Here is a 25,396-nt window from a genome sequence, read left to right on the forward strand (position 1 = left end):
CCAGGATTCTTGAGAGGAGAAAATGAGCTAATATTTGTACAGCTCTTATATAAATCTTAAAGCACTGTGATAAATGCTAGTTTTTATTATTTTTATTGATTTTAATATTCAGAGCACTCTATCAATTACCATCCTATATCAGTAGTTATAAACTCTAAAGTTTGGCCTTACCTTACTTGCCACTTAGGTTATAAAAATGGGAGAGTTATAGCAGCATCTGTGTTATTGTTCTGTTTTTATAAAAAAAAAGTCTCTATATGCTAAGTTTTCAGATGTAAATATAAACCTATAAATATAATCAATATAATATAAACAAGAGGCAGAGAGATGTGATTGGCTAATTCTCATCTGCTTTTTTTTTCCAGGTGAGAGTGAATTTGGGTACAGGTGAATTAGTGCTACATTCTCAACAAAAATCACGCCTGGATGACTTGGCTTGGCACGTGGTTGAATTGCATCATGCCAGTGATAGTGTCACTCTGGTGATTGACAGATTCTATAGGACCAGTGGTACAATATCAGGGAGAATACAGGGATTGAATATTCAGCAAGGAATATACATTGGAGGGAGCGGCAATCTTGATGTTCCTTACTTGGAAAGAGGACACTCCAATTTCCGAGGATGTATGGAGGAGGTGATATTTAACCAGCACGAGATTCTGAACTCCCTCAGATCTTACCCCGGATTTAAGAAAGTTCACGAGGTGTCCTTGGGATGTAGTGATGAATTCTTTGCAGGTGAAAATGAAGCTGTCAATTTCTTTAGCTCTAAATCTTACGTGGCTTTTCCGAGGTGGAACATCCAGGGAGAAGGACTTTGGGAATTCACTTTTCAGACGGGAGCTGACCAGGGCTTGCTTCTCTATCAGTCTGGAAGATCAAGAGACTTTGTTGCTTTGGAAATAGAAGCTGGATTCATTAAGGCACATGTTGGAAGAAATCAAACTAAAACCGAGCTTCCTTCCCTTAGTTTAATTAGTGACAATGAGTGGCATTTTGTTAAACTCCAGTTCAATGAGAGGCATTTCAGCTTGTTAGTCGATGAAGAAAGAGTCAAAATATCGCTGCCTCTGTATAGCAGGGCTTTCGAATGTAAAGGTCCACTCTTTGTGGGAGGTGTTGATAACAGTGCCCGAGCAGAAATAAAGAAGTTAGAGTTTACCTCTATTTCTAGGAAATCTGTCAGAGGTGGCTCCTTCAAAGGTTGCTTAAGAGGTCTGAAGGTTAACTCCAAAAAGCTATCACTAAAGAATGCCCTTGTTTCCAAAGATATTGCCGCTGGGTGTAATACAAAAAGCAATGATTTTTCAAGTCTTCCTATGACAACAACTGAAAAAATGACACTTCAGACAAGAACTCCCTCTTCTAGCACTCCTCTGGAAAGCTTCAAATCTTCTCTTCAAGAGGATAGCAGTTATTTCTTAAATTTGAATGACTTGGTAGTTCAGGAAGGTGGACAAGCCCCAGTTGAAAGTAAACATATTAGGATGAATTCAGAATTCAAGGATTTAGACATTCATCATTCCCAAGTCCTATTTAAAATTAAGGAAAAAACAATTCATGGAGACCTGAGATTAGATGTTGCACCTGAATCCCAGGTGGAGGCGACTTTTACGATGTTAGATTTGTGGCAAGAAAGGATTTTGTATGTCCATGATGGCTCTGAGAGCACCAGAGATTACTTTGTATTTTCTGTCTCTATCAGTAAAGAGAAGGAAATTCCTTTCCATCTGCAAAGAAACGATCAGTATGTGTTTAACATTACTATCACTCCAGTAAATGACCCCCCAGAACTTTTCCTTCCAGAAGGAAATTTGCTGCTTCTTTTAGAGAACTCCAAGAAGCGACTGACATCTAATATGATAGAGGTGTTGGATCCAGATACCCACCCATCTGATCTGACATTTTCAGTACTTGGGAACTTCAATGCAGATACTGGATATTTAGAAAACTCTAAACATCCAGGAAAAATAATTAATACATTTACAAATGAGGATTTACAAGGTGGAAGAATTTTCTATGTGCATCATGGGCTCCAGAATTCCCGCATTGTTCTACGAGTAAGTGATGGGGAGTTGGTTAGTAATACAGCTGTGTTACGAGTGAAAACCATCCCTTGGGATTATAAAGTGGTAAATAATACTGGTGTGGCTGTTCAGCAGGGAAACACAGTTTTGATCACTCAGAGCAACTTGTCAGTACAGCTTAATGCTGGGGGGCATGAGATGGAGATACGCTATGACATTATCCATCCTCCTCTTTTTGGCCAAATTCAAAGGCGTAGTTCCAGTGGAGAATGGAAGCCCGTCAACACCTTTTCTCAACGTTCTGTTGATCGAGATCGAGTAAGGTACTGCAGTACTTTTAAAGAACCACAACTGGAAAATGTCACTGATCATTTTGTATTTAAAATTAGCATTGAAAATAAAGTCAGTGAAGAACTGGTGTTTCCTATAGCCATACAATGGCTGAAGTATAAATTAGTGAAAAATGGTCCACTAGACATCAATACAATGGATAAAAAAAGCTTAACTTCTGATCACTTAATGGTTAGAATGGAGAATATGGAGGTACTTGAAAGTAAACTTCATTTTAAGCTACTCTCCCTGCCCAAGAAAGGAAAACTGCTGCTTGGCAGCAGAATTTTAAAACTAAACTCCACCTTCAGCCAGAAAAACATTATAGATGGTGAAGTGGCTTATGAACTACTGGAGAAGTCACAGGAAACCACCCAAGATTCATTCAGATTCTTGATTTGTACAAATCATATGGAATCAAAGATTTATATTTTCAGAATAAATATCAGAGCAGATCCCAACCGCATTATTTTAATCAACAAAGGATTTTCCGTAACTGAAGGAGAAGGGAAATTAATCACCAAAACAGAATTATTTGCACAAACTTTAGACAATCAAGTCTTCCATTATAAAATTAGCAAGAACCCTCAACACGGGAAGCTGAAACTTATTAATTTTTCAGATTCATTGGAAAGTAATGATCACGTAACCACTTTCACCAACCAGGATATTGTTGATGAACGTGTAATGTATGTCCATGATGACTCTGAGAATGGGTTTGATGAATTTGTTGTGGAGGCATCTGCCCAGGGACCAAGAAACGAGGAAGCCAGGGTGGATCTCGAAATCAGAGTAAATGTTACTGTGACACTGAAGAATGATGAAAAGCCTGTGCGTGTGGTGGATAAAGTATTTCACGTGGTGAGAAATGGCCAACGCTTATTGACCTTGACGGATCTCTGTTATCATGACCCTGATTCAGATTTTAATGATAGACAGTTGCTGTACACCAGACGTGGCATTCCAAATGGCGATCTGGTATTAGCTGGTGATCCTAGTCAGAAGCTCTACCAGTTCCAACAAGGGGACCTAGAGGAAGGGCATGTGTTGTTCAGGCATCATGGTGCAGACCATGCCCGATTTGTGCTATTTGTCACAGATGGCACCCACTACACATCCTCCCTTTTAGAGGTCAGCGCTTCAGAGCCTTACCTGCGGATAGCCAACAATACAGGATTGCTGGTGCTGAAAGGAAGAGAGGAGACTCTCACAACAGCTAACCTTAGTGTTGCCACAAATCATGACATCAGAAGTGACACAGAGATCAAGTATGAGATCTTTTTGCTTCCAAAGTATGGCAGAATCTTGGTGAAAAATAGGTCATCAGCTTCATTTTCCCAGCATGACTTAAAGCAAGGATATGTGATTTACAGGCATGATGGCAACAACAATCTTGCTGATATATTCAACTTGACTGCAAAGGTTAAAGATATACACCTGGATGTTGGAATTTATGTTCAGGTATATTTGGAAAGCCACCAGCATCCCCCCAAAGTTGTTCACAGCAAGAGCCTTTTAGTTGAAGAAGGAAAATCAGTGAAACTCAGTAGAAGAGAGCTTCAGGTATGTTTGAAATATATGGATGTGGGCTTATATCTTCTACAGAATGATTCATGATACTCTCCCCCAGCCACTGGCACTGGTCTTTTAGCCTTATTTTCATGTGCCCGTGGAAGATATTTACATATTAACTCAAATTAACTCTTGTCTTAAAATTAGAATTTTTAGTAAGGGAAAGGTTGTCAGATAGGTAGGATGAGAAAGTTTCAAGCTCTCAACAGATATTTCTCATGACTAGAAACGAGAAGAAATTCCCAAGAAGGAAAGGAATATATTGAGGTATTTTTATTTAAATTTGATGGCACCATTACTCATTTTGACTTGGGGTACATTCATGTAACAGTTCCATGTTTAAAAATTTAGATTAATTTAAGAGTGTTGAGTTTTTCTAAAATTTCTAAAAGTAGCTGTAAAAATAACAGTGTTTCTTCTTAGATAGGCAGCTATAAAATGAGATATACAGAGCTCTGAAGGGTGACTGATTTAGGATTTCCCATACCATCAAAACCAACAGACATTATAGTGATAAAAGTCCTCCACTTCAGAAAGGAATCCTGAAATTTCCAAATTTGTGCCACTAATATTTGGGGACTAGCAAGTACATTCCAGCTAATCAGAATTAAAAGCTTAGGTAAGGAGAATTGCAGAATTGAAGTTATCAAACTGTTAGAATTGTCATTTCCAAGAGACGACAGCAAAAATAGGCAGTTACTCATCTCCTCTAAGGTGATGAGTAACGATGACCACTTGTGTGACCTCAGTTAAGTCACTCAAGTTCTGAGGGCTTCATTTTCATCATCTGGAAAATGAGAAGCTTATACTAGGTGCTTTGAAGGTCCCTCCTAGACCTATAGCTATAATTCGCTGCATTCAAGTTTTATTGTAAGGAAAGTGGAAATGAAAGAGTAAATAAAGAATTCTAGTCCAGGCAATTGAAGGAATCATAAGTTTCGAATAAATAGCTACATCACCTGGTAGTTCTGAGGCCAGTCCTTTCTAATTTTTCTGCAACTTCTATCATTGATATGTACATAGTGGCCACCAGGGGGCTCACATGGATTACCATGGTAGAGCCCAGTTTTATTATTGCCTAAAAAGCAAGTTTTCCTTTCATATTAAAATTTAAAATTATTTGAGTTCCTGTTATCAAGCTTTTAGTATTTTAATAAAGATTAATAAAATAAATTATTTAGTAATATTTATTGGAATCAAATTAAAAGAATGTAAAAGATTACACCAAAAAAGGTGTAATCTCAGGCCTTAGGGAATCAGAATCATAGTTTTTTTTTTTGAGCTAAATTCAATTCAATTCATGAAAAATTTATTAAGTATCTACTTTGTGCCAAGATCAGTGATAGGCATTGGGGATACTAGAAATAGGCAAAAGACAGCCCCTGCCCTCAAGGAACTTATAATCTAATGAGAGAGACAACATATAACAAAAATATATAAAGCAAGCTATATATAGGATAAAGAGGAAATAATTAAAAGAGGGAGAACACTGGAATAAAGAGGGGTTACCTCTTTTCTGCTTTGGAACCAACACATGGAATTGATTCCCAAGATGGAAGATAAGATTTTAAAAAAAGAAAAAAGATATGTTAGAGATTCCTCCCTTTATTTTTTCTTTTTGTGATAATTGAGAAGAGGTTAGAGATAATTGAGGAGGTTAGGGAAAACTTTGTGAATCTATACTTTAATGCTGCCTTGAATAGTTTGGATTGGGCCAAATGTTTTTGACTGACTGCATTGTAACTCAACCCATTCGTGCATATTGACCATATGATCATGGATTTAGAGCTAGAAGGGACCCTTTCAGGGACCATCTAATTTACCCCTCTTTTTCTTTTTTTTTTTTTAAACAAATATGAAGAAACTGAAGCACTCAGAAGTTATGCCCAAGGTCACACAGATAAAAAGTAGCAAAACTGGGATGGGTGCATAGTTAAAGAATCTGCCCCTTATCTCCATTTTAATGGGATTCTTTTGTGTATATGTGTGTTTGTGTATATTTAAACTTGAGGCTGTGCATGAAAATAATTCTCCATCAGAGATAATGTTCATCATCAGGAACCCCCCAGTCCATGGACAGATCCGAAAATTTGTTACAGAAGATGACTTGGGTGCTATTGAGGATTCCCCTTCATCATTTACCCAACAAGATGTCGATGATGGTCATATCCATTATGAGCAGACAGCTTCTGACCAACAGCAAGATCGCTTTTTATTGGATGTGACAAATGGTGTCCAAGCCATCCGTGGAATAGAAATCTTGGTGGATATCATTCCTAGGCTGATTCCTTTGGTTGTACAGAACTTTACAGTTCTAGAAGGAGGCTCCAGAGCCCTCCTAGAAGACTTCCTTAAAATTCCAAATCACCATTTTGTGGGAATCAACTGTGAATTTGTCCTGGTTGAACAACCGAAGCATGGTTATGTTGAAAATTCTCATTTTCCAAGAATAAATCTAATGAGATTTACCAGAAATCAGGTAAGGACATTAGAGGATTATCTCTATCCATGTTAGGGATGGAATGGGAAAAAATTTTATGATTTCTCATTGAAGTAAGGAGTAAGGTAATTCTTTATTATGACTATAATTTGTGTCTTACATTACAAAGTCCTAAAAACTAGTAACTTCATTTCTTGTCCTGTCTTGGCTGCTCAGTTACTGGCAGACTAGCATCTGACTGCTTCCTTGGTTCTTCCTCCAAAACCAAACCCTAGTTAATTGGGTTGATATAGTCAGGTAGTTGTGTTTCTCTATAATTGATATTTGAATCCTGCTTGTAATGTAGTCTTTATAGATTGTAAGTTCCTTAGCTGGTTCCTGTTTTCTCCCTTTGTATCTCCAGTGCTTAGTATGGTGCCTGGAATTTGTTGTTATTCAGTTGTTTTTTAATTATATGCAATTCTTCATGACCCTATTTAGAATTTTCTTGGCAAAGATACTGGAGCGACTTGCCATTTCCTTTGCTGTCTCATTTTGTAGATGAGGAAACTGAGGCAAATAAGGTTAAAGGACTTGCCCAGGGTCATAAAACTACCCCTCTTGTGTTTATTTCAGTGGGTCATATAGTTACCGATGAGGATGCCTAGGGAGACTAGGCAAGGGAGGTTAGAAATAGGGATTAAAAAAAAAAAAGATATTGCTGAAACATTTTAAGAATATATGGAGGAAATTAAAATGGGGTCCAAAGGGGAACACAGACGAGCAGGGCAGTGTTGTCACTATCACATTATGTTTAATGTATACTAAAAGAAAAAAGCTCTATGGAACAGATTTGTCATTTTATGTGCAGTCCTCATTTTCAAATCTTCTTTCTAATGAAAATTTTCAAGTTAGATGATGAATTTCTAGTTCACAAGGAATCAAAAGGAAAGGTTAGAAAAAGAAATTAGTATGATTAAAAATAAAAATATAATATAAAAATAAAATAATAAATTAGAATAATAAATGAGTTTTAAATTCCCTTCCTACTCCAAGATTATAATTCTAGTCTAACCTCAGGGACAGACAAAGATACCAAAGCACAGAGTCATGGCTTGGTTTTGACTTGCCTAAAGTCACGCAGCTAGTTAGTAGCAGACCTGGAACGTGGACCCTGGCCTGCAGTTCTTTATCTCTTTTTCCTTCTGCTACACCATATTTCCTAGTCTTTCCCTGTTATTTTTTTAGTGGAGAAAAAGTTGTCCTTATTTTTTTGTGTGTGTTTCTGGGGCCCAGTGGTATTTCAGAAAACATGTCCACAGCCTATTATTGCAAGTTAAACTTGATTCAAGTAATCTTAGTGGGAACGAAGGGGTTTCTCTGTTTTGTACAGAACAGAAAAAGCCAAACTAGAAGATTTTGGGCTGCAGCTTATTTAGCTTAAAAAAAAATGTTCCCATAAATAGTTCGCTTATTTTTGTTTTGTTTTGTCTTAGGTGGAAAAAGGATTAATTTATTATGTGCATGATGGGAGTGAAGAACTACTTGATAGATTTACAGTCTTTGTGAATAATACAGAACTTGGGAAACAGAGTTTGCCTCAAACTGTCTTTGTGATGGTTAAACCAGTAAATGATGAGGTTCCGGTCATAGTAGCCAATAAAATATTACGGGTAAGTACTCCGTGCTTTTGATTTTTTAATATAAATACTAGATCTCCCAAGTTGGTTGTCTTTGTAAACATTTATTAATACTGAACATGATGACTTGGGAACATGTGTAGTTGTTAGAAAAACAATATTAGCAGTCTGCAAATATTTCACACGTGCCTGATACCTGTTGAGATACTCAGCTCGGCACTGTGGGAGACGGAGAAAAGTAAAAGATATGATCCCCATTATCAGGAGGATAATAAAAGAGTGATGGCTTAAAACTAAATAGAAATTTGTGATTGGTAAAGAAAATGTATATTGAATGAGGGGAAAAAAAAGAAAATGTATGTTGTACTCTAGATATATGGCAGCAAGAGAAATCATTGCATTGCTCTCTAGCTTGGGGAGGATCTGGGGAATGGTAACATGTGACCTTTGCCTTGAAGGATAGATAGAATTTAGAGGAAAAAAAGGGCATAACATAAGAAAAAACATTAAACAGGAGAATGAAGGTAGCTAGGAGATGCAGTAGATAAAGGGCTGGACTTAGAATCAGGGCAGGACAGGAATCAGGAAAACAAATCCTACTTCAGACATTTACTAGTTGTATGCCTCTACAACTCACTTAACCCTTTTTGCCTCAGTTTCTTCATCTGTAAAATGAGCTGGATAAAGAAATGGCAACCCATTCTAGTATCTCTGCCCAAGAAAACCCCAAATGGAGTCACAAAGAGCCAGACTCAACTAAAAAATTACTGAATAGCAACAATAACAAGAATAAAAAGTATACTTAAGGATAAACAATAAGAAGTCAGGCTGACTCATGCAGAAGATTTTTTTTTATAGAAAAGTACAAGAAGAAACATTGAAAAGGGCAGTTGGGACCAGATTATTGAGGGGACATAGGAGCTTGCTCTGTGATAGAAACACTCGCTAGTTCCCCTTTTCCCTTGAAACACGAGTTAGGTTAATTTTTCCCTGAAAGGCAACAAAGCTGTTAGTACTTGATTGGTTCAGGGGATTATTAAGTAACACTTAAGCTGTAGCTCCATTGTTGCAGCTTCCTGTTGGCTTCTAGCTGGTAACCTAAAGGCATAAGAACTCCCATCCATGTGGAGTCAGAGCCCTTCAGATTTGGTGGACCTTGTTGCTCAGTCATTTTTCAGTTGTGTCTGATTCTTTGTAATCCCATTTGGGATTTTCTTGGCAAAGATAATGGAATGGTTTGCCATTCCCTCCTCTAGCAGAAGAGATTTTAGAGGTCGTCAAATTCAGTACTCTTACTTTTTGAAAAAAGAAAGGTAAATAAACATTCCAAAGGCAACACTGAGCAGACTCAGAGCTAGACCTAAGGTATGTTGGAGCTTGTGAAAGCCAGTTGTAAAATTTTCAATTATATACATTTATACCTCAAAAATCCAAATCAGGCTGTTTTATTGATTGTTTGGGCTTTAAAATGTGGTGGAGAAAATATTAATAATACAAATTAAATTTAAAAGTATGCTATACCTATATTTTCACATTTTATTTTAGATCTATGATTAGAACCCAGATTTTGTCACTCCTCATCCACTATTCTTTCTGCCAAACCATACTTCCCTTGAATGTCAGAACAAGGAAAGACTTTTTCCTATAATCAACAGGTAGAATATATGGCCTCTTCATGTCAGATAGCTGTTTTTCTCACATAAAAAGAATTTGTTAATTCTATCCATTTCTCTGAAAAATGATTGGAACTATCTTTTTTTACCCGCTAAAAAAAAACAACAACCCTTATCTTCTGTCTTAGAGTCATACTGAGTATCAATTCCAAGGCAGAAGAGCAGTAAGGGCTTAGTAATTGGGGTTAATTGACTTGCCCAGGGTCACACAGGTAGGGAGTGACTCGGGTCATATTTGAACCCTGGACCTCCCATCTCCAGGTGTGGCTCTCAATCCACTAAGCCTCCTAGCTGCCAAAACAAGTCCTTTTATAGTTGAGTTCTTAAACTGGAGTGTCTGAGGTTTCAGAGGGTCTATGAACTTGGGTGGAAAAAAGTTACACCTGTATTTTCATTAAGTGCTAGTTGAAATTTAGCATTTTCTTCAACCATGGGGTCCATAGACTTCACCAGATCACTAGAGGATTCAAATAAAAGGCAAGAATCTTTGTTTTATAGTTGCAGCATGGAGTTTAAAAAGATTTTCTCCCATACTTCCTAGCTATATGAACATAGGAAAGTCATTTAACCTGGTTAGTCTGGTCCTTGGCCTTCTGTCTTAAAGTTGATACTAAGACAGAAAGTAAGAGTTAAAAAAAAAACAGGTTTGCTCCCTTTCTTTTCTGTTCTTTTTTCCTGTGATCTGTCCTTTTTTGCTTCCTTCCTTTTTGCCTTCTCTTCCTCCCCTTCTGATACTTCCCTACTCTGCCATCTTTGTTCTTGTCCTCCTAAGAGAAGGTGATTTTCTTTGGTACTTTTTACAGATAAGTCCGTTGCCCTCTATTTTCTTTAAAATTGCACATCCAAACGTTGAGGGACTTATAAGAACTGTGGGAGTAGAAATCAAGAACAAAATATATGATTTATCACTTGTTTATATGGGTTTATATTTGGGGTTTTGGTTTTAAAAAATTATTACAAAAATGAATAATATGGAAATAGGTTTAGAATGATAATATATGTATAACCCAGTGAAATTGTTTGTCAACTCTGGGAGGGAAGAGGGGAAGGAGACAACGAGAATCATGTAACAATGGAAAATGATTAAAAAATAAAAATAAATTTAAAAAAAATCACACACCCTGTACTTTAGTGTCTAAAGTTTGCTCTTAGTGTTATTCTTTTAGGGAAATAAAAAGTAGCCTTTTGTGGTTTGTGGCCAACTCTTGCCCAAAGTGATAAAAGAGACCCTTTAGTTTTGGCTTAGAATTCATTGGTCTTACACAATATATACAGCTAGTTTAGGCAGATGAGTCTAAAACATGTATTTTCCTTTATGTCCCTGAAAAGTCAACTCCTATGCATGTATGCATATTTTTTGACCGTTATCCACTGGTAAAATGTTCATTCCCCATATGGCTCAGTATGTAATCTTCCCAGCTCTATAATAGTGAATTATTCAAGATCACAAGCTAGACAACCAATCAGCCATCAGGAAAGCTATAGAGCTCATGATGGGGGTGGGAAGGTGAGGAGATAATCTAATGAATCTCAGATAACATTTGGAGTGACAGTTTTAATGATCAGGGCTAATGCATATGCCCAGTAACACATCTAATCAATATTTGGCTGCACTTAACAGTGTTAAGTATAGACCTTAAAGGGAGTAAGAAGGCACATGTAATGGGTTTTGAAGAGATTTGTAGGAAAAGTTTAGATTTTGCTCTTGTTTATTTCCTAAAATTAGAGCTAGGAATAGGGACTGGACCTATGATTCCATTGGCATAGGGAAGTCTTGGTAAGGATATTCCATCTATCAGTGGAATCTTTTCTAAAATTTACAAAGTTGACACTTTGTAGCTGGGGTGTCAAACATAGCATTAGACCACCACCAACCAGATTAAAATATCACTGGGAAATATTTAACAAAATAAAAATACAATACAACATGAGTAAGGTGAATTTGAGGTTTTTCAAAGTCCATATGTGAAGCAGCTAGGTGGTATAGTAGATAAAGCACTGGGCTTGGAATCAAAAGATACATCTTCATGAGATCCAAGCCTCAGACACTAACTAGCTGTGTGACCCTGGGCAAATCACTTTACCCTGTCTGCCTCAGTTTCCTCATCTGTAAAATGAGTCAGAGAAAGAAATGGCAAACCACTACAGTATCTTTGCCAAGAAAATCCCAAATGGGACCACAAAGAGTCAGACACGACTGAAATGAACTGAAACAAGAAAGTCAACGTATAGACTTTAGCATCGTTCTCTATTTGAGTTTGACACCCCTATCCTGGAAAGCTGAGAGGTTGTCACTTACTTGCTTAGGGTCACATAGTCTATATGTAATAGAGGCAGAACTTGAATTCATTTCTTACATACTCCAAAGCTAACTCTTTCTTCATTATACCATACTGCTTCTTTCTTCTTTTGATTCTGAGATTGAATGAAAAATTTTCAAAAAGCATATTCTTAGCCTTGCCATCCTTCCTTGTCTTTTTAGTAATTCCTTTTTCAACATTAGGCTTAGTAAAGGAATCTTGTTTTAATATTTCCAAGTGTATTTTTATTTTGAGCTTTACATAATAAAAATCAGTTACACATCTAAAATGATTTATAATAGAAGCAGTCTTTATATGATCTATATATAGCAGGGTAGAAGACATATTCTTGGAGCTATTAACTGAAAAGAGAGTGTCAAGGTTAGGACTAAATTTGGTTTGCCATCAATTGTTCTTTAAAGACATAAGAATAACAAAATACAGAGGGAGGGACATGGCCCTAAGCTCAGTTTACCAGTGTTTTGATTCTAATAACCTGTTGGTGAGTTGGAGAGTGTCTACCCCAAACATGTGAAGACTTCCTTCAGTGGAAGGGGCATAGGAGAATAATAGGAGCTTGGTCAGACATCAAAGATGCCAAAGTCATCCACTGCATCCCGGGCCATCACCATCTCAATTTTTGTTTTGCCCCTGGACTAAGATGACTCTGGAAGACAGAATGAAGCCAGTGACTTTACTCTTAATGCCATTTTGATCCTCTTCAAGAACAAAGGACAACAGCCAACCAACCAGGGGGTTGGTAAGGAGACCCATTTACATTCCCTTCTAGCACTATGATTCTGTCATCCTGGGTTGAAAAGATGCTGTATATTGATTATTCCATGCAGACTTTCAGCTGGCCTGGGATAAATTAAATCAGATTTATCATAAGCTTATTTCTAGAATAACTTGGAGCTTTTAAGTGAAAAGATGATGGATTATGTCCCTCCCCTGACCAAGTTCACAGTAATAATTTATACTTCTCTTATAGCACTTACTATATTTTTCCTTCATTTTGTGAAGGGCAGAATGACATGGTTTAAAAAACATTAGACTGAAAGATTCAAATTCATATCCTGCCCTTCTGTTACTAACTAGTTGTGTGACTATATTATTAGCCCCTTAAAGTCTCAGTTTCCTCATCTTTATAGAGCAGGCTAGGTGGGACTAATAATACCTAAGGTACTTTCAGTCATGTTTGACTCTTCTTGTTGTTCAGTTGGTTTTTTAGTTGTGTTCAACTCTTCATAACCCCATTTGGGGTTTTCTTGGCAAAGATGCTCGAGTGGCTTGTCTTTTCTTTCTCCAGTTAAGACACTAGAGTAGTTTATCATTTCCTTCTCTGTTTTATTTTACAGATAAGGAAATTGAGGCAAATAGACTCTTCATGATCCCTATTTGTGTTTTTTTTGTCATTTCCTTCTCCAGATCATTTTACAGATGAGGAAACTGAGGCAAACAGGGTGAAGTGACTTGCCCAGAGTCACACAGGCCAGATTTGACTCAAGAAGATGAGTCTTCCTGACTCTAGACTTGGCACTCTATCCTAGCTGCCTTAAGAGAGACTGTGTTTTACTGCTTTTGAGCACTGGATTTGGAGTTGAGTCCCTGAGTTCAAGTCTTGCCACTTAGTACCTTGAATAAGGCACTTAACTGGCTCCCCCATAAAATGAGTTTCGTATAGAGGGCTTCAACTAGATAGTCTCTCGAGATCTTTCAAACTAGAATCTATGAAATCAAGCTAGAAGTAAAGAAGTAAAGGTTATCACAGAAGAGCTCTTTTCCTTTTCTAAATCTTATATCATGTTATATCTTAGCATTGCCATGCTTCTTATTCTAATATCAGACCTTTTAGCATTTTCTCAAGGAGTCCAAGCTATCCTGTAATTGCTGACTACTCTCTGTCTCATTCATTAATCCTCGGTCATGTGGAGGTGGCTGTGATCTGGCAAGGGTCTGCCTCTGTCCTGCCCAGGGGTAAGGGTTAAAGCTGGGTAAGAGCCTCAGGCATAGCTGAACTGGGAAGAGAAATGGGGTCCTTTGATTTGTACCTAACATTAGAAGAATCACAATTTAAGAATACCTTGAAGGACCAAGCTAGGCTAAATTGACTGAGTTCATTTTTTTTAACCACAAGGCAAAGAAATTAAAGATAAGAAGATGAAAAATTTTACTTCAAAGTAAAATTATAATATCTGCTTGTAATTATTTTTATTAAAAATGAATTGAGGGGGCAGCTAAATGGTTTACTGGAGAGAGTCAGGCCTGGGACTAGGTTCAAATATGACCTCAGACACTTGCTAGCTTGGGGACTCTGGGGAAGTCACTTAACCCTCTTAGCCCTTACAGCTCTTCTGCAGGTTTTAAAAACAAAACAAGACCAAAAAATAAGTGAAATTTGCCTGTCAAGAGAAATTATAGAATTTTTTAAATTGCATAATTTGACATACCTAGTCCTTCCAGTAAACTGATAATCTAGTATGTGCTCAGGTTAAAAGATACTGCCCAGAGATATCATTTTGTTCTTCAAGTTCAAAGGATGACCAACCAGCTCACAAAAACCAGGTTATTTTTCTTCTTCTCTATACTGAAAATCTCTTTGAATAGTATAATTTATGGCTGACAAACGTATGACTACATCCATTCCAGCAGCCTAGGAAATCCTTTACATCTTGATAAACTATTTAGCAGTTGTTCAATGTACCTTCCTTTTCCAGAGTAAAAGTTGTTCATTTAGTGGATTGATCCATTCATGGATAAAAGTGTCAGGCTTTATATAAAACTGTCCTTTCTATTTTACCCATGTTTCTAAAACTAATCCTTTCTTTAATTTTTATGTAGAGAGTAGAAACTTCTAATTACTTTTAAGAAGTGTCACTCATTAATAAAGTCATCAGTTGAGTCTGGAAACATAGCCTAGAAAAAAGGACCGTGGCATAACCCAAGACAACTATAAACCTATTCAGGACAACAGACCTGCAAGTATTTTATATTTGTGCGTCAGTAGATATACCAGTATTCTCATGTGTTTGCAAAAATAGAAAGGAAGCTTTAAGTGCTTTTATTCTTTTTAAATGATGCTTTTAAGTCTTAGTTGTGCAGAGAGTACCTACACCAATGAAACCTTATCTCCCTTGAAATATTTTAGTAAGATAATTCTTAAGTAGCATCAGTTTGTAAGCGTTTATTAAGCACCTACTACTTGCCAAGCACTGGAGATTCAGAGAAAGACAAAAGGTATTTCCTCTAATGGAGGAGACAACATAAAATAAAATATACAAAAAAGATACCACATATTCAAAATGTACTCTTTTTCCTCTAAGCGATTTTAAAACATCTTTAAAAAATTGAAAAGTAGAATGCTACTTTTAATTTTTCTTGTGTTTGCCCCTTGCACAATTATTTATTAGTCTCATGGAAGTCTTATATGATGTTTTTTTTTTCTTTCCATTTTACTGCCTCCCTGGAGTTCCTGTAATCTGGACATTAGGCATAAAAACAGGTACTGACCTCAAGATATTCTGATATAATTTTAGCTCTTTTAGTACTATCTCATTGGCATGAGTTCCCTGAACATCTACTCAGCTCATAAATCCTCTGTGACTTAGTAAGTAGCTCATTGAATTACTGTAATGGAGAGACAGACAGACAGACAGACAGACCACCAGACCACCTCAGGACAGCCCAGTGAAAAGAGGACCAGGCCTGGAATCTCAAAGACCTAGGCTCCAGAGCCTTGCTGTTCTTCTGTCTTAGAATTGATACTAAGATAGATGGTAAGGGTTTTGTTTTGTTTTTAATCATCTGGTGGTCAAATTTCCAATAATAAGCTTAGCTAGTCCATTCCTAGAATGACCAACAGATATTTCATGACTTTAGGGGAAGACAAATTAAGTTACTTAGTTACTTAAGTTAAATGAGATAAGTGTTTCTGAAGTGATTAAAATGAGAATTAGACATCAGAGGACTAGTGTGAATTATTTATTGAGCTTCTTAAATCAGTTGTGTTTCTGAAGGATTAGAATGAAGAATAATGGTTTATGATTCTTTGGTTCTGGAGATACAGGTTTTCCTTTCCTTTCAAGGAAACGGTTCTTTGCTGGGGCAAGAAGGGTAAAGAAGACAATGCTACACTGGAGGGCCTGCAATGGAAAATGAACTTCATTTGGTTTTTATATGTGTATATAGCCTTGGGAAAAGTGAGTTTCTGCCAGTCATTGGAGTACAGTTGGGAGGACATGATATTAACAGTTTCCAGAATCCATTTGAGTTCCCAAACAAGTGAGGATAAAATATTTGAATTGGATTGGTAAAAGTAAGGTAGGGGGGATGAGGAGATTTAGGATTTTGTTGGCTAGAATGCTATATTTTTTCCTTTTTTTTAAGCAGCTGTCTTTGCCTGCATTGACTAAAATTAATATTTAAACCACATCCCCATTGACTTGGGGACCACTTAAGAGATAGAGAAGCAAGAGCCGGCTTCAGAATCAAGAAGATTTGAGTTCAAGGCTTGCATCTATCATGCATTGATTTTCTTGGTTTTTTTTTTGTTTGTTTTCTTATATATTATTATTTTATCCAATCACATGTAAAAATAATTTTTTTAACATTTGCTTTTTTTTAAGGTACTGATTGCATGACTGATCTAAGTCCTTTCACACCTCTGTGCCTCAGGCAACTCTTCAAGACTTTTTTTTTTTTTTTCCATAGAGCAAGTATCAGATGTCTGCATTAGTAGAGGGATTTTCTTTTTCTTGTGTTCCCTATAACAGAGATCATAGCTCTGGTCTCCTCCCTCTACCCTTAATTCTCCTCCCAAAAAAGAGAACAGAAACACCTAGTTTGTATTCCATGTGAATGATAGGTAATGAGCCTTGCATTCTACAGCCCAACAATTAGAAAGAGCTACTAACAATTTGCCTGGAACTAACAATAACCTAAATGCTGTATATGTAATTCAGGTGGTTAGACTTTGTGGCTTTTGAGGATGTGCCTTTGAGCCTTGTAGTGTATTCTTTTGGAGCTAGAAAACATTCAGCTTTTGTTACTAGCATGGACTCAGAGCCATGAGAAGAATGTTGGCAGATCCCATCCTCCATTCTTTCTTCTTCTCTTAAAGTGTCTGCTCCTGAAACTTATTTCTATTTTAGTTCTTGTTTCTGCATTTCCTTTTTGTTTATATTTTATTTTTCTACTTACCTTATCTTACAGAAGAAAATTCAAAAAATAATCATTATAATTCACCATTGCCAAAATAAAAGCTACTCATCCTTTGAGGACAGATGCAATTTCTGGAAACTGTCAAAAATCATTCAAATATGAGCCTAGTGAAGACGTAGGACATGCTGAATAAGTCCATTAATATGACGTGTGAGATAATAAGTAATAAGAGTAATAAGACTGTTTTTATGTAGTTTCTAAACTGGGCCTAAAGGCAATTCAAGAAGATGTCATAAAAATGTTTAAGGTAATGGGAATATCAGGTTTTGGGGGAGTATTTTAAACCTCACCTTCTGTCTTAGAATCCATACTAGGTAGGGGTTCCAAGTCAGAAGAGGGGTAAGGGTTAGGCAGTTGAGGTTAAGTGACTTGCCCAAAGTCACACAGCTAGAAAGTGTCTGAAGTCATATCCAGGATCTTCCATATCCAGGTCTGGCTTTCTTATTTTATTGAAAAATTTTTCAAAAATGTAATAAATTTCTATGAGTTTTCCAAATTATATAATCCAAATATCCCTTCCTTCTTCCCTCTCTCCTCCCTGAGCTGACAAGCAACTCAGTCTGGATTATGTATGTATTATCACACAAAACATCTTTCCATATTGTTCACTTTTATAAGTGAATAAACCTATAAAACCAAAACCCCTAACCAAGTGATAAATCATATGTTTTCATCTGCATTTATATTCCAACAGTTTTTTTTTAGAGGTGGATAGCATTCTTTTTCATAAGTCCCTTTGAATTGTCCTGGATCATTGAATTGCTGTTAGTAACCAAGTCTATCACATTTGATCGTTCCACAATATTGCAGTTACTGTGTACAACATTCTCCTGGTCCTGCTAATTTCACTTTGTATCAGTTCATATAAGTCTTTCCAGCTCTTTCTGAAATCATCCCGTTCATCATTCCTTATAGCACAATACTATTCCATCACCATCATATATCACAGCATTCCCCAAATGAGGGACATCCCTTTAGTTTCCAGTTCTTTGCCACCACAAAGAGAGTGGCTATAAATATTTTTATACGAACAAGCCCTTTCCTTTTTTTAATGCAGACCTGGTTCTCGTAAAGAAAAACATTCTTTTTGCTATTTATATAAGTATAATCAGGAAGGCTATAAGAGCAAGGAGGAAGCAATGGTGCCAGGACGCTTAAAGAGGTTATCTGTGAGCCTCTCTCCTGTTCAGAGGCTTTCCGTAGGCAATATATAAAATTAGAGAGAGCTCAAGCTTCAGAACTGGAATTCTGACTTTGGAGCTGACAACTGTGTTGGTAAAACTGAATAAGAGAGCAGGATGAGACTTTCTGGTAATAGAGCATTTCTGGCAAGGCTGATTACCTGCATGGCTTTTTCTACATGAATATGTTTGTTTTCTTCTTTGCTCTGCCTGCCTTTGAGGAAAATCGTGTGCATTAGACTGCTGAAAACCATCTGAGGCTGTAAACACAGAATCCAGCAAAGTGCTAAGCCTTCCTTGTTGTTGTTTTTTTGCAAGCCTGTTTTAGAGGACATGGAACTCTGTGGGACCTTGACAGTAAAAGATATGCTTGTTAGACATACACACATACACCTCATTACTTTATGATCATTATTCACAGAATCTCAGAATTGTGGAAGAGACCTAAGAGGCTCTCTAGTTTTTATTTGTGTGCGTGTGTGTGTGTGTATGTATACACACACACACACACACATACATGCATATTTCCATGTTGTCTGCCCCATTAAACTGTGAGCTTCTTGAGAAGCTCACAAGGTTCTCTGTTTTTTTTTTTTGTCTTTTTTGTGTGTCTAAACCATAGCACAGTACTTGGCCCCTCATAAATACTAGCTGATGACTGATTGCCATGTTAAGAAAATGTATGTGTTGTTTTAATGTTGAGATGTTTATAAATGTGATCATTTATGCTATTTTATAATAAGAAAACTAATTGACGTTAAAGTCATAGAGGTGGAAAAGACAACTGAAGTCTTCTAGTTCAAAGACTTAATTTTACCAACGAGATAACTGGGACCCAGCGAGGTTAAGTAATTTGCCTGGCATCAGGTTATTAATTGCAAAGGTGGGATTTGAACCTCGATCTTCAAAAGGTGCCATGTTCTTTCCAATGACCCAAATGCCTCCCTAATGTATCATGTTATTCAATTAAGATAAAGGTAAAAAAATCCAGAATGGTAGAATGCATGTTTAAATAATTCAGGCTCATAAACTTAGAGTTAGAGGGGATCTTAGAGATAATGTGGATCAATCTGGCCTTTTCACAGAGAAAAAACTGAGTTCAAAAAATAACATGTAGATTTTGAAATGTTCGATCCTGAGAAACAAGACATTTTTTTGTCCATAGACACTGGATATAGAAATTTTCATCTTTACCAACTTGAGTTCTGCCATACCTGTGTGATTTGGGGAAAGTCAGTTAGCTTTTCTGAGTCTCATTTTCTTCTTTTGTAAAATAATAGTACAGTACTAGATATTTCTGAAGATGCTTCTGGTTCTATAGCAATGATCCTCAGAAATAATTTCAAGATTGCACAATAAAAAGGGGCAGCTCAGTAGCACAATGGGTAGAACTCCAGGCTTGGAGTCAGAAGGATCTGGGTTAAAATCTGGCCTCAGATATTTCTTAGCTGTGTGACCCTAGGCAAGTCACTTAACTCCCATTACCTAGCCCTTGCTGTTTCTCTTTCTTAGAATTGATACTGCGATGGTTAGGGTGAAAAAAAAAGATTATGTGATAAGAAGAGTTTATGTGAATGCACATTTATCCAGAGAGTCAATAGTCCAGTGAAATTATCCCTGACCCTTATATACATTAGAGGAAACTGAGGCAGACAGAGATTAGGTGATTTGCCCAGGATCACACAGCTAGTAAAGTAAAGGTCAGATTTGAATGCAGGTCTTCATGGCTCCAAGCGCAGTGCTATATCCACCACACCATCATACTACTGAAGGACCTCAAGCACATGCTATGAGAATCAGTTAATGGAATTGGGATTGTTTAGCATGGAGAAGAGAAGACTCAAGGAAGACATGTTTTCAAATCTATGATGGGCTGTTATGTGGAGGAGAGACTAGACTTAGTCTATTTGGCCAGGAACACTGGGTGGAAACTATAGGATTTAGACTTGATATCAGGGAAAACTTTCTAACAGAACACCAAAAGTGGGATTGGGATGATTGGAGAAATGGCGGACTCTCTCTACTGGTAAGTCTTCAAGCAGAGACTGGACTTGTTAGGTAATGTCATAGTGGGGATTCCTCTCATTTATGAGTTAGATTAGATGACTGCGAAGGCCCTTTCCAGGTCTCATAGTTGGAGATTCTTGTATCATTTTCTAAAGTGTGTATACTTTTGTTTGAAACTCCTTATTGGGGGGGGCGGGGTAGTGGGGATCATGAATCATGTAACCATGGAAAAATATTCTAAATAAAAATTAAGAAAAAAAGAAACTCCTTATATAAAACATGTGACATGTTGCTGTGTGTTGAATATGTGCTTTTTGTATGGTAGAATCTCATATTTAAAAAGAATGCATGTTCTGCTGTAAAATTATCTCAGCAGATGAGCTAACCCAGATTTAGGGAAACCAATTGACCTCAAACCATTCAGTGAATTGTGAGTAGTGGGGAGGGAGGGGTGTCTATCCCAACTTTGTGAAGACTTCCCTGGTGGAGTGTCCAGATAAGAACATTTTGTTTCAGTGCTTGGTCAGAAATGGTCATCCAATGAATCTAGGGCCATCACTAGTCGTCCTGACTTTTGTCTTGCCATTGGGCTTTGATGACTGAAAGAGATAGTGAGGCCAATAACTTTGTTTAACCCTGCCTCATTTAAATCCAATTTACTCACAAGTCAAAACATGATGTCATTGGACCTCTTCAAAAAACAACAATATTCCACTGTGAAATTTTAAAATCATTGATCTTGGGGTCAGGAGGGATACAGTTTGCCATTTTAGAAACATAGTTATGGTTTGATTCAATCCATACAAGATTTATGGTATTTTTATTTTTAAGGTCTGGGTGAATTCTGTTACTGAAATAACCCGAAATGATCTCTGTGCAGAAGACACTGATTCCTCACCAGGGGAACTGTCCTACTCCGTCACCCTTCCCAGCAATGGTCACTTGGCTCTGAAATCTTTTCCAAATAGAAGCATCCTGAATTTCACCCAAGTTCACATCAATGAGGGCCACCTAGTGTTTGTACACACTGGTATGTAGCAAAGGGGCAAAAAAACAATACTTTAATTTTAAAATGCATTTATATTGGATATTTACCTAGTGCTTAGAAATTGTCATTGTCTTGGACTAAACACTACAGGCCACTTAAATCTTTTCTAGATCTTGTTCTAAGAACCATACAATAATTTATAGTAATGCTAGGGATAGTGTTTTGGGGGGAATATAGTTATTTGCAAAACTTACTTTCAAATTTTTACCAGCATTGTTGTTTACCTTCTCTCTCCCTTTTTAATTTAAATATTTTGATGGCCAGGAGAAGGTGGAAAAGAAAGCCCTTTAAGCCAAAACAATTATTTCCCTACATTACGGATGATTTGGACCTACAGGTCTGTAGAGAAAGTCCAACTTGATTTTAGGCAGGCATTTTAAATTAGTTTGAAAAATGTAGTAGTATATCACCAGCATTAAATGAGTGATTGGGGGGAGGGGATAGGAGCTAAAAGTAGGAGAGGGAGGAAGGCTTAACAGAATGGGGGAAGGATTTTAGAGTCAGATATGAGTGTTTTTATTATCTTATTTGAAAATGCAAATTCCTAGAACATTATATCTTTGTATTCAAATATGTGTAAAACAACTTCAAAAGTTTTACACAAGGGGGTGTGCTTTTTTTTTTTTTAATAAGGATTATCTGTCTTTGGACATTATATGTTACTGTTTCCTTCCATTAACAAAAACAATCGAGTCTATTGTCTGTTCACACAGTCCACTCAGTTAATTATTTGTTCATGTAATACTGCTGCAAAACATGCAAAATCCAAATGCAAAAAACAAATACATTTGTAAAACTCAGTTTACAAAGTATGATGGATTTTTACATTTAAAGAACTTAAAATTATTTTTCCTCTATGAAATGAAAGAAGATTAGGAAGGGGGAAAAGTGCATTTTCTCAATTGTCCTTACTAACCCATGAGTCACACTAACATGACTATAACCTGGAGTTTTAAACATGATACAGAATGCGTAGCGGATACAGGCTTTATAGCTTCCAAGTATTTATAGCTTCCAAGATGTCAGCATCCTGGTGTGAGGGGCATTGAATCTGGGTAGAATTAATGCTGTTTCAGGATTATGCTATGCACACAGGATGTTAAATCCATAAACATTTCTTCTGAATAAGCATCTTGATGAAGTTTCCCAATTAAAAAAACCTTCATAGAGTTGGCTAATATTTCAGCTTGTCAGTATTCAGTTTATCTTTTAGCCAGGATACGAGATCATTTTCCATTTTTTATAACAGTTGGAAATAAAGGTAGTAAGAGATTAAGAGGAAAGTAAAACATGGACTCCAGCCCACTCTGAATGCTATTAGCAACCCTCACATTCACTCTGAAAATGTAATGGATTGGCTTTTTACTACAAATGTCTCTGTTGCCTAGAACAGCTGGCCAGCCCACTGGTGCATCCATCCTTTATCTGCCACCCAACAAAAGAGTTTTTCTTCATTTGCCTCCACTATGTTTTATATTTGAAAAGTGCTTTGCCATTAATCTAATTCATTATTCCATATAGCCTCCCAAGTAGGTTGATGAAATTAGGACTTGGGAGGCCAAGTAACTTGCTTAGGGATCACACAGAAAGCTTGTGTCTGGATGGGGTCGTGTGCCCCCTTAGTTTCCCATCTGTTCTTTTACCCCAGGACCACACAGCTTTCATATTCTCCTTTACCTTAATTTTTGTTCTAATTAGCTTGGGCATCATGGTGTGTCTGGTATCATATTCCAGCATCTGTCTTGATGTAGTTCTTTTTTGACTGGCCTCCATTTAGTTTTTATATTCACAAAATGCCTTGAATTTGGAATGATCGGAAGGAGTCACTTCATTATATACAACCTTCTGAGCTCCATCGCACTTTGTAAATAGAACATTTGACTCTGGTTTCTTGCTCTCAGTAGATGAAACACAGGCTTTTCATTTTTATTAGAGAACTTTGGAATTTATGTAGGAATTTTAAATAGTCTATAATCTTTTTATATGGCAAGAGAACTAACTTGGTTTGATTGGATAATGAGAACTTGAGAGGCTTGTTAGACTAGTGAGTTGCCTTTACCAAATAATTTTCATAAGCAAATACATGCTCATGAGGGAGTTCTAGCACCTGGCTATGCCTTTCCTCTGCCTCTGCCACACAATGACCCAGAAAGTTATTGAGGAAAAGCAAGATTTCACTTGACTTATGAAGGAAAGGCCTGTTGTCACTGCTCTTCCTGCATTCTTTTGCATATCTGTGTAAAATCCTTTCCTTCACATATGAGACAAAAATATACAGTGTTTCCAAGCCTGTTATTAGAGGAGTATTTCTTAGAGGTTGAAAATAATGTAAACATTTACATTTGTAAATTTTCTTTTTGACTTGAACCTCAGGAACAAAGCTGGTAAAGCTCTCCCAGAGGAAGTCATCAATCTGGGCTCTCATTCCTAGACTTAGTTTTTCGTTCAGATGTTAATTTATAACCTTGGAAAGATCTCCCTGATCCCCTGATAGAAGTAAGAGAGGTTATCCATCTCCTTTGGCATGTGCTTTTAGTATAGTTAAATTGAGACCGATAAACATTTAGAGCTGTTGGCTGACTTTTAAGTTTTCCTATTTAATTCTTCTCCTCTTCTCCCTCCCTCATTTCTTGCTTTTAGTGTTTCTTACTAATTATTTCACCAATATTTCCTATCTCACAAGTACTTCTACTTGGCCTTGTATTTGTAGTTTAAGAAATGTGCTTGTTCTGGGAAAACTTGGGTTCAAATCTTTCCTTAACCATGTACCCCTGGGCAGTCACTTAACCTCCCTGGGTCTCAATTTCTTCATCTTTAAATAAAATAAAAAGGTTAGTCTAGAGAACCTCTGAGATGCCTTCTAGGTTGCCTAAGGTTCCATGACAGTGCCAGTGACTTCACTACAAAGGATTTGCAGATTCACTGCTTGCAATATGATATCACCACACTATATAAATGTAGAATTACATACATGTATATTTGGATTTACACATACATGTATCCATATATTTATTTTTCAAACCACCAGCTACGCCTTTTTTTAGAAGTATCTTTGTGAAAAAACAATAATATTTAGCTTTGGGTATTCTCTGACTCCCTTCCACCTATGAGACAAAAGTGTGATTTGCAGGACTTTGTTGTTGATTCACTCAAGTGACAAGGATGTCATTTCTTCTTTTACAGGAGCAATGTCTGGTGGCTTTAGCTTTCAGGTCACTGATGGCTTGAACTTTGCACCCCGACAGATTTTTAGCATCACAGCTCAAGCTCTGGTCCTCAGTCTGGAAGCAAACCAAGGACTGGGAGTCTTTCCAGGTAAGACTTTTAAGTGAAGGGGATTTTCAAGGCTAAGCTTGTGCATTCCATTTGATTAGAATGCTTCATTGACATAGTCAGAATGTGCTATACTTTGTCATGAAGAGATATGGGGAATTGTGCACATATTTTCCTATCTCTCTCTTTTAAACATAGATAGGATTTTTTTTTCTTTGCAGGAATTTAGCTGAAATAAGTCTCCTTTCCCTTCCCATCCTTTTCCCCTTCCCGCCCCTCTTCATTTCAACATGCATTTAAGCATGGCACAGCAGATAGAGTACCTGGTCTAGAGTCAGGAGGACTCATCTTCCTGAGTTCAAATCTGGTCTCAGACTCTTACTACCTGTATGACCCTGAACAAGTCACTTAACCTTGTTTGCCTCAGTTTCCTCATCTGTAAAATAAGAATGGCAAACCACTCCAGTATCTTTGCCAAGAATATTCCAAATAGGGTCACAAAAAGTCAAACAGAACTGAAAAGCAATAACAACAGGAGAAAGGGCACTTGACTTGATTTCAGAGGACCTGGACCCAAATACTGCTTTTACCACTTACTTGCTGTGTGATCTTTGGCAAATGCTTTAGCTTCCTTGGGTCTCACTGGCTTCATCTGTAAAATGAGTAAGTTGTCTAGGTGCTCTTTGTGGTCCTTTATAGCTTCTAG

At 37.0% G+C, this 25,396-nt stretch overlaps 1 protein-coding gene across 1 annotated transcript in view; it reads left to right on the plus strand.

Annotated features, from left to right (window-relative positions):
* Nucleotides 1-25,396, plus strand: part of LOC123251804 (chondroitin sulfate proteoglycan 4-like) — a 188,186-nt gene that overhangs the window by 113,818 nt on the left and 48,972 nt on the right. Inside the window, exons 6-10 of the mRNA XM_044681120.1 lie at nucleotides 366-3,920; nucleotides 5,941-6,408; nucleotides 7,845-8,021; nucleotides 21,201-21,399; nucleotides 24,601-24,732. Coding sequence (XP_044537055.1) covers nucleotides 366-3,920; nucleotides 5,941-6,408; nucleotides 7,845-8,021; nucleotides 21,201-21,399; nucleotides 24,601-24,732 — 4,531 coding nt within the window. The remainder of the gene's footprint in view (nucleotides 1-365; nucleotides 3,921-5,940; nucleotides 6,409-7,844; nucleotides 8,022-21,200; nucleotides 21,400-24,600; nucleotides 24,733-25,396) is intronic.

The sequence above is a fragment of the Gracilinanus agilis genome, chromosome 1, assembly GCF_016433145.1.
Source record: "Gracilinanus agilis isolate LMUSP501 chromosome 1, AgileGrace, whole genome shotgun sequence".
Classification (NCBI taxonomy): Eukaryota; Metazoa; Chordata; class Mammalia; order Didelphimorphia; family Didelphidae; genus Gracilinanus; species Gracilinanus agilis.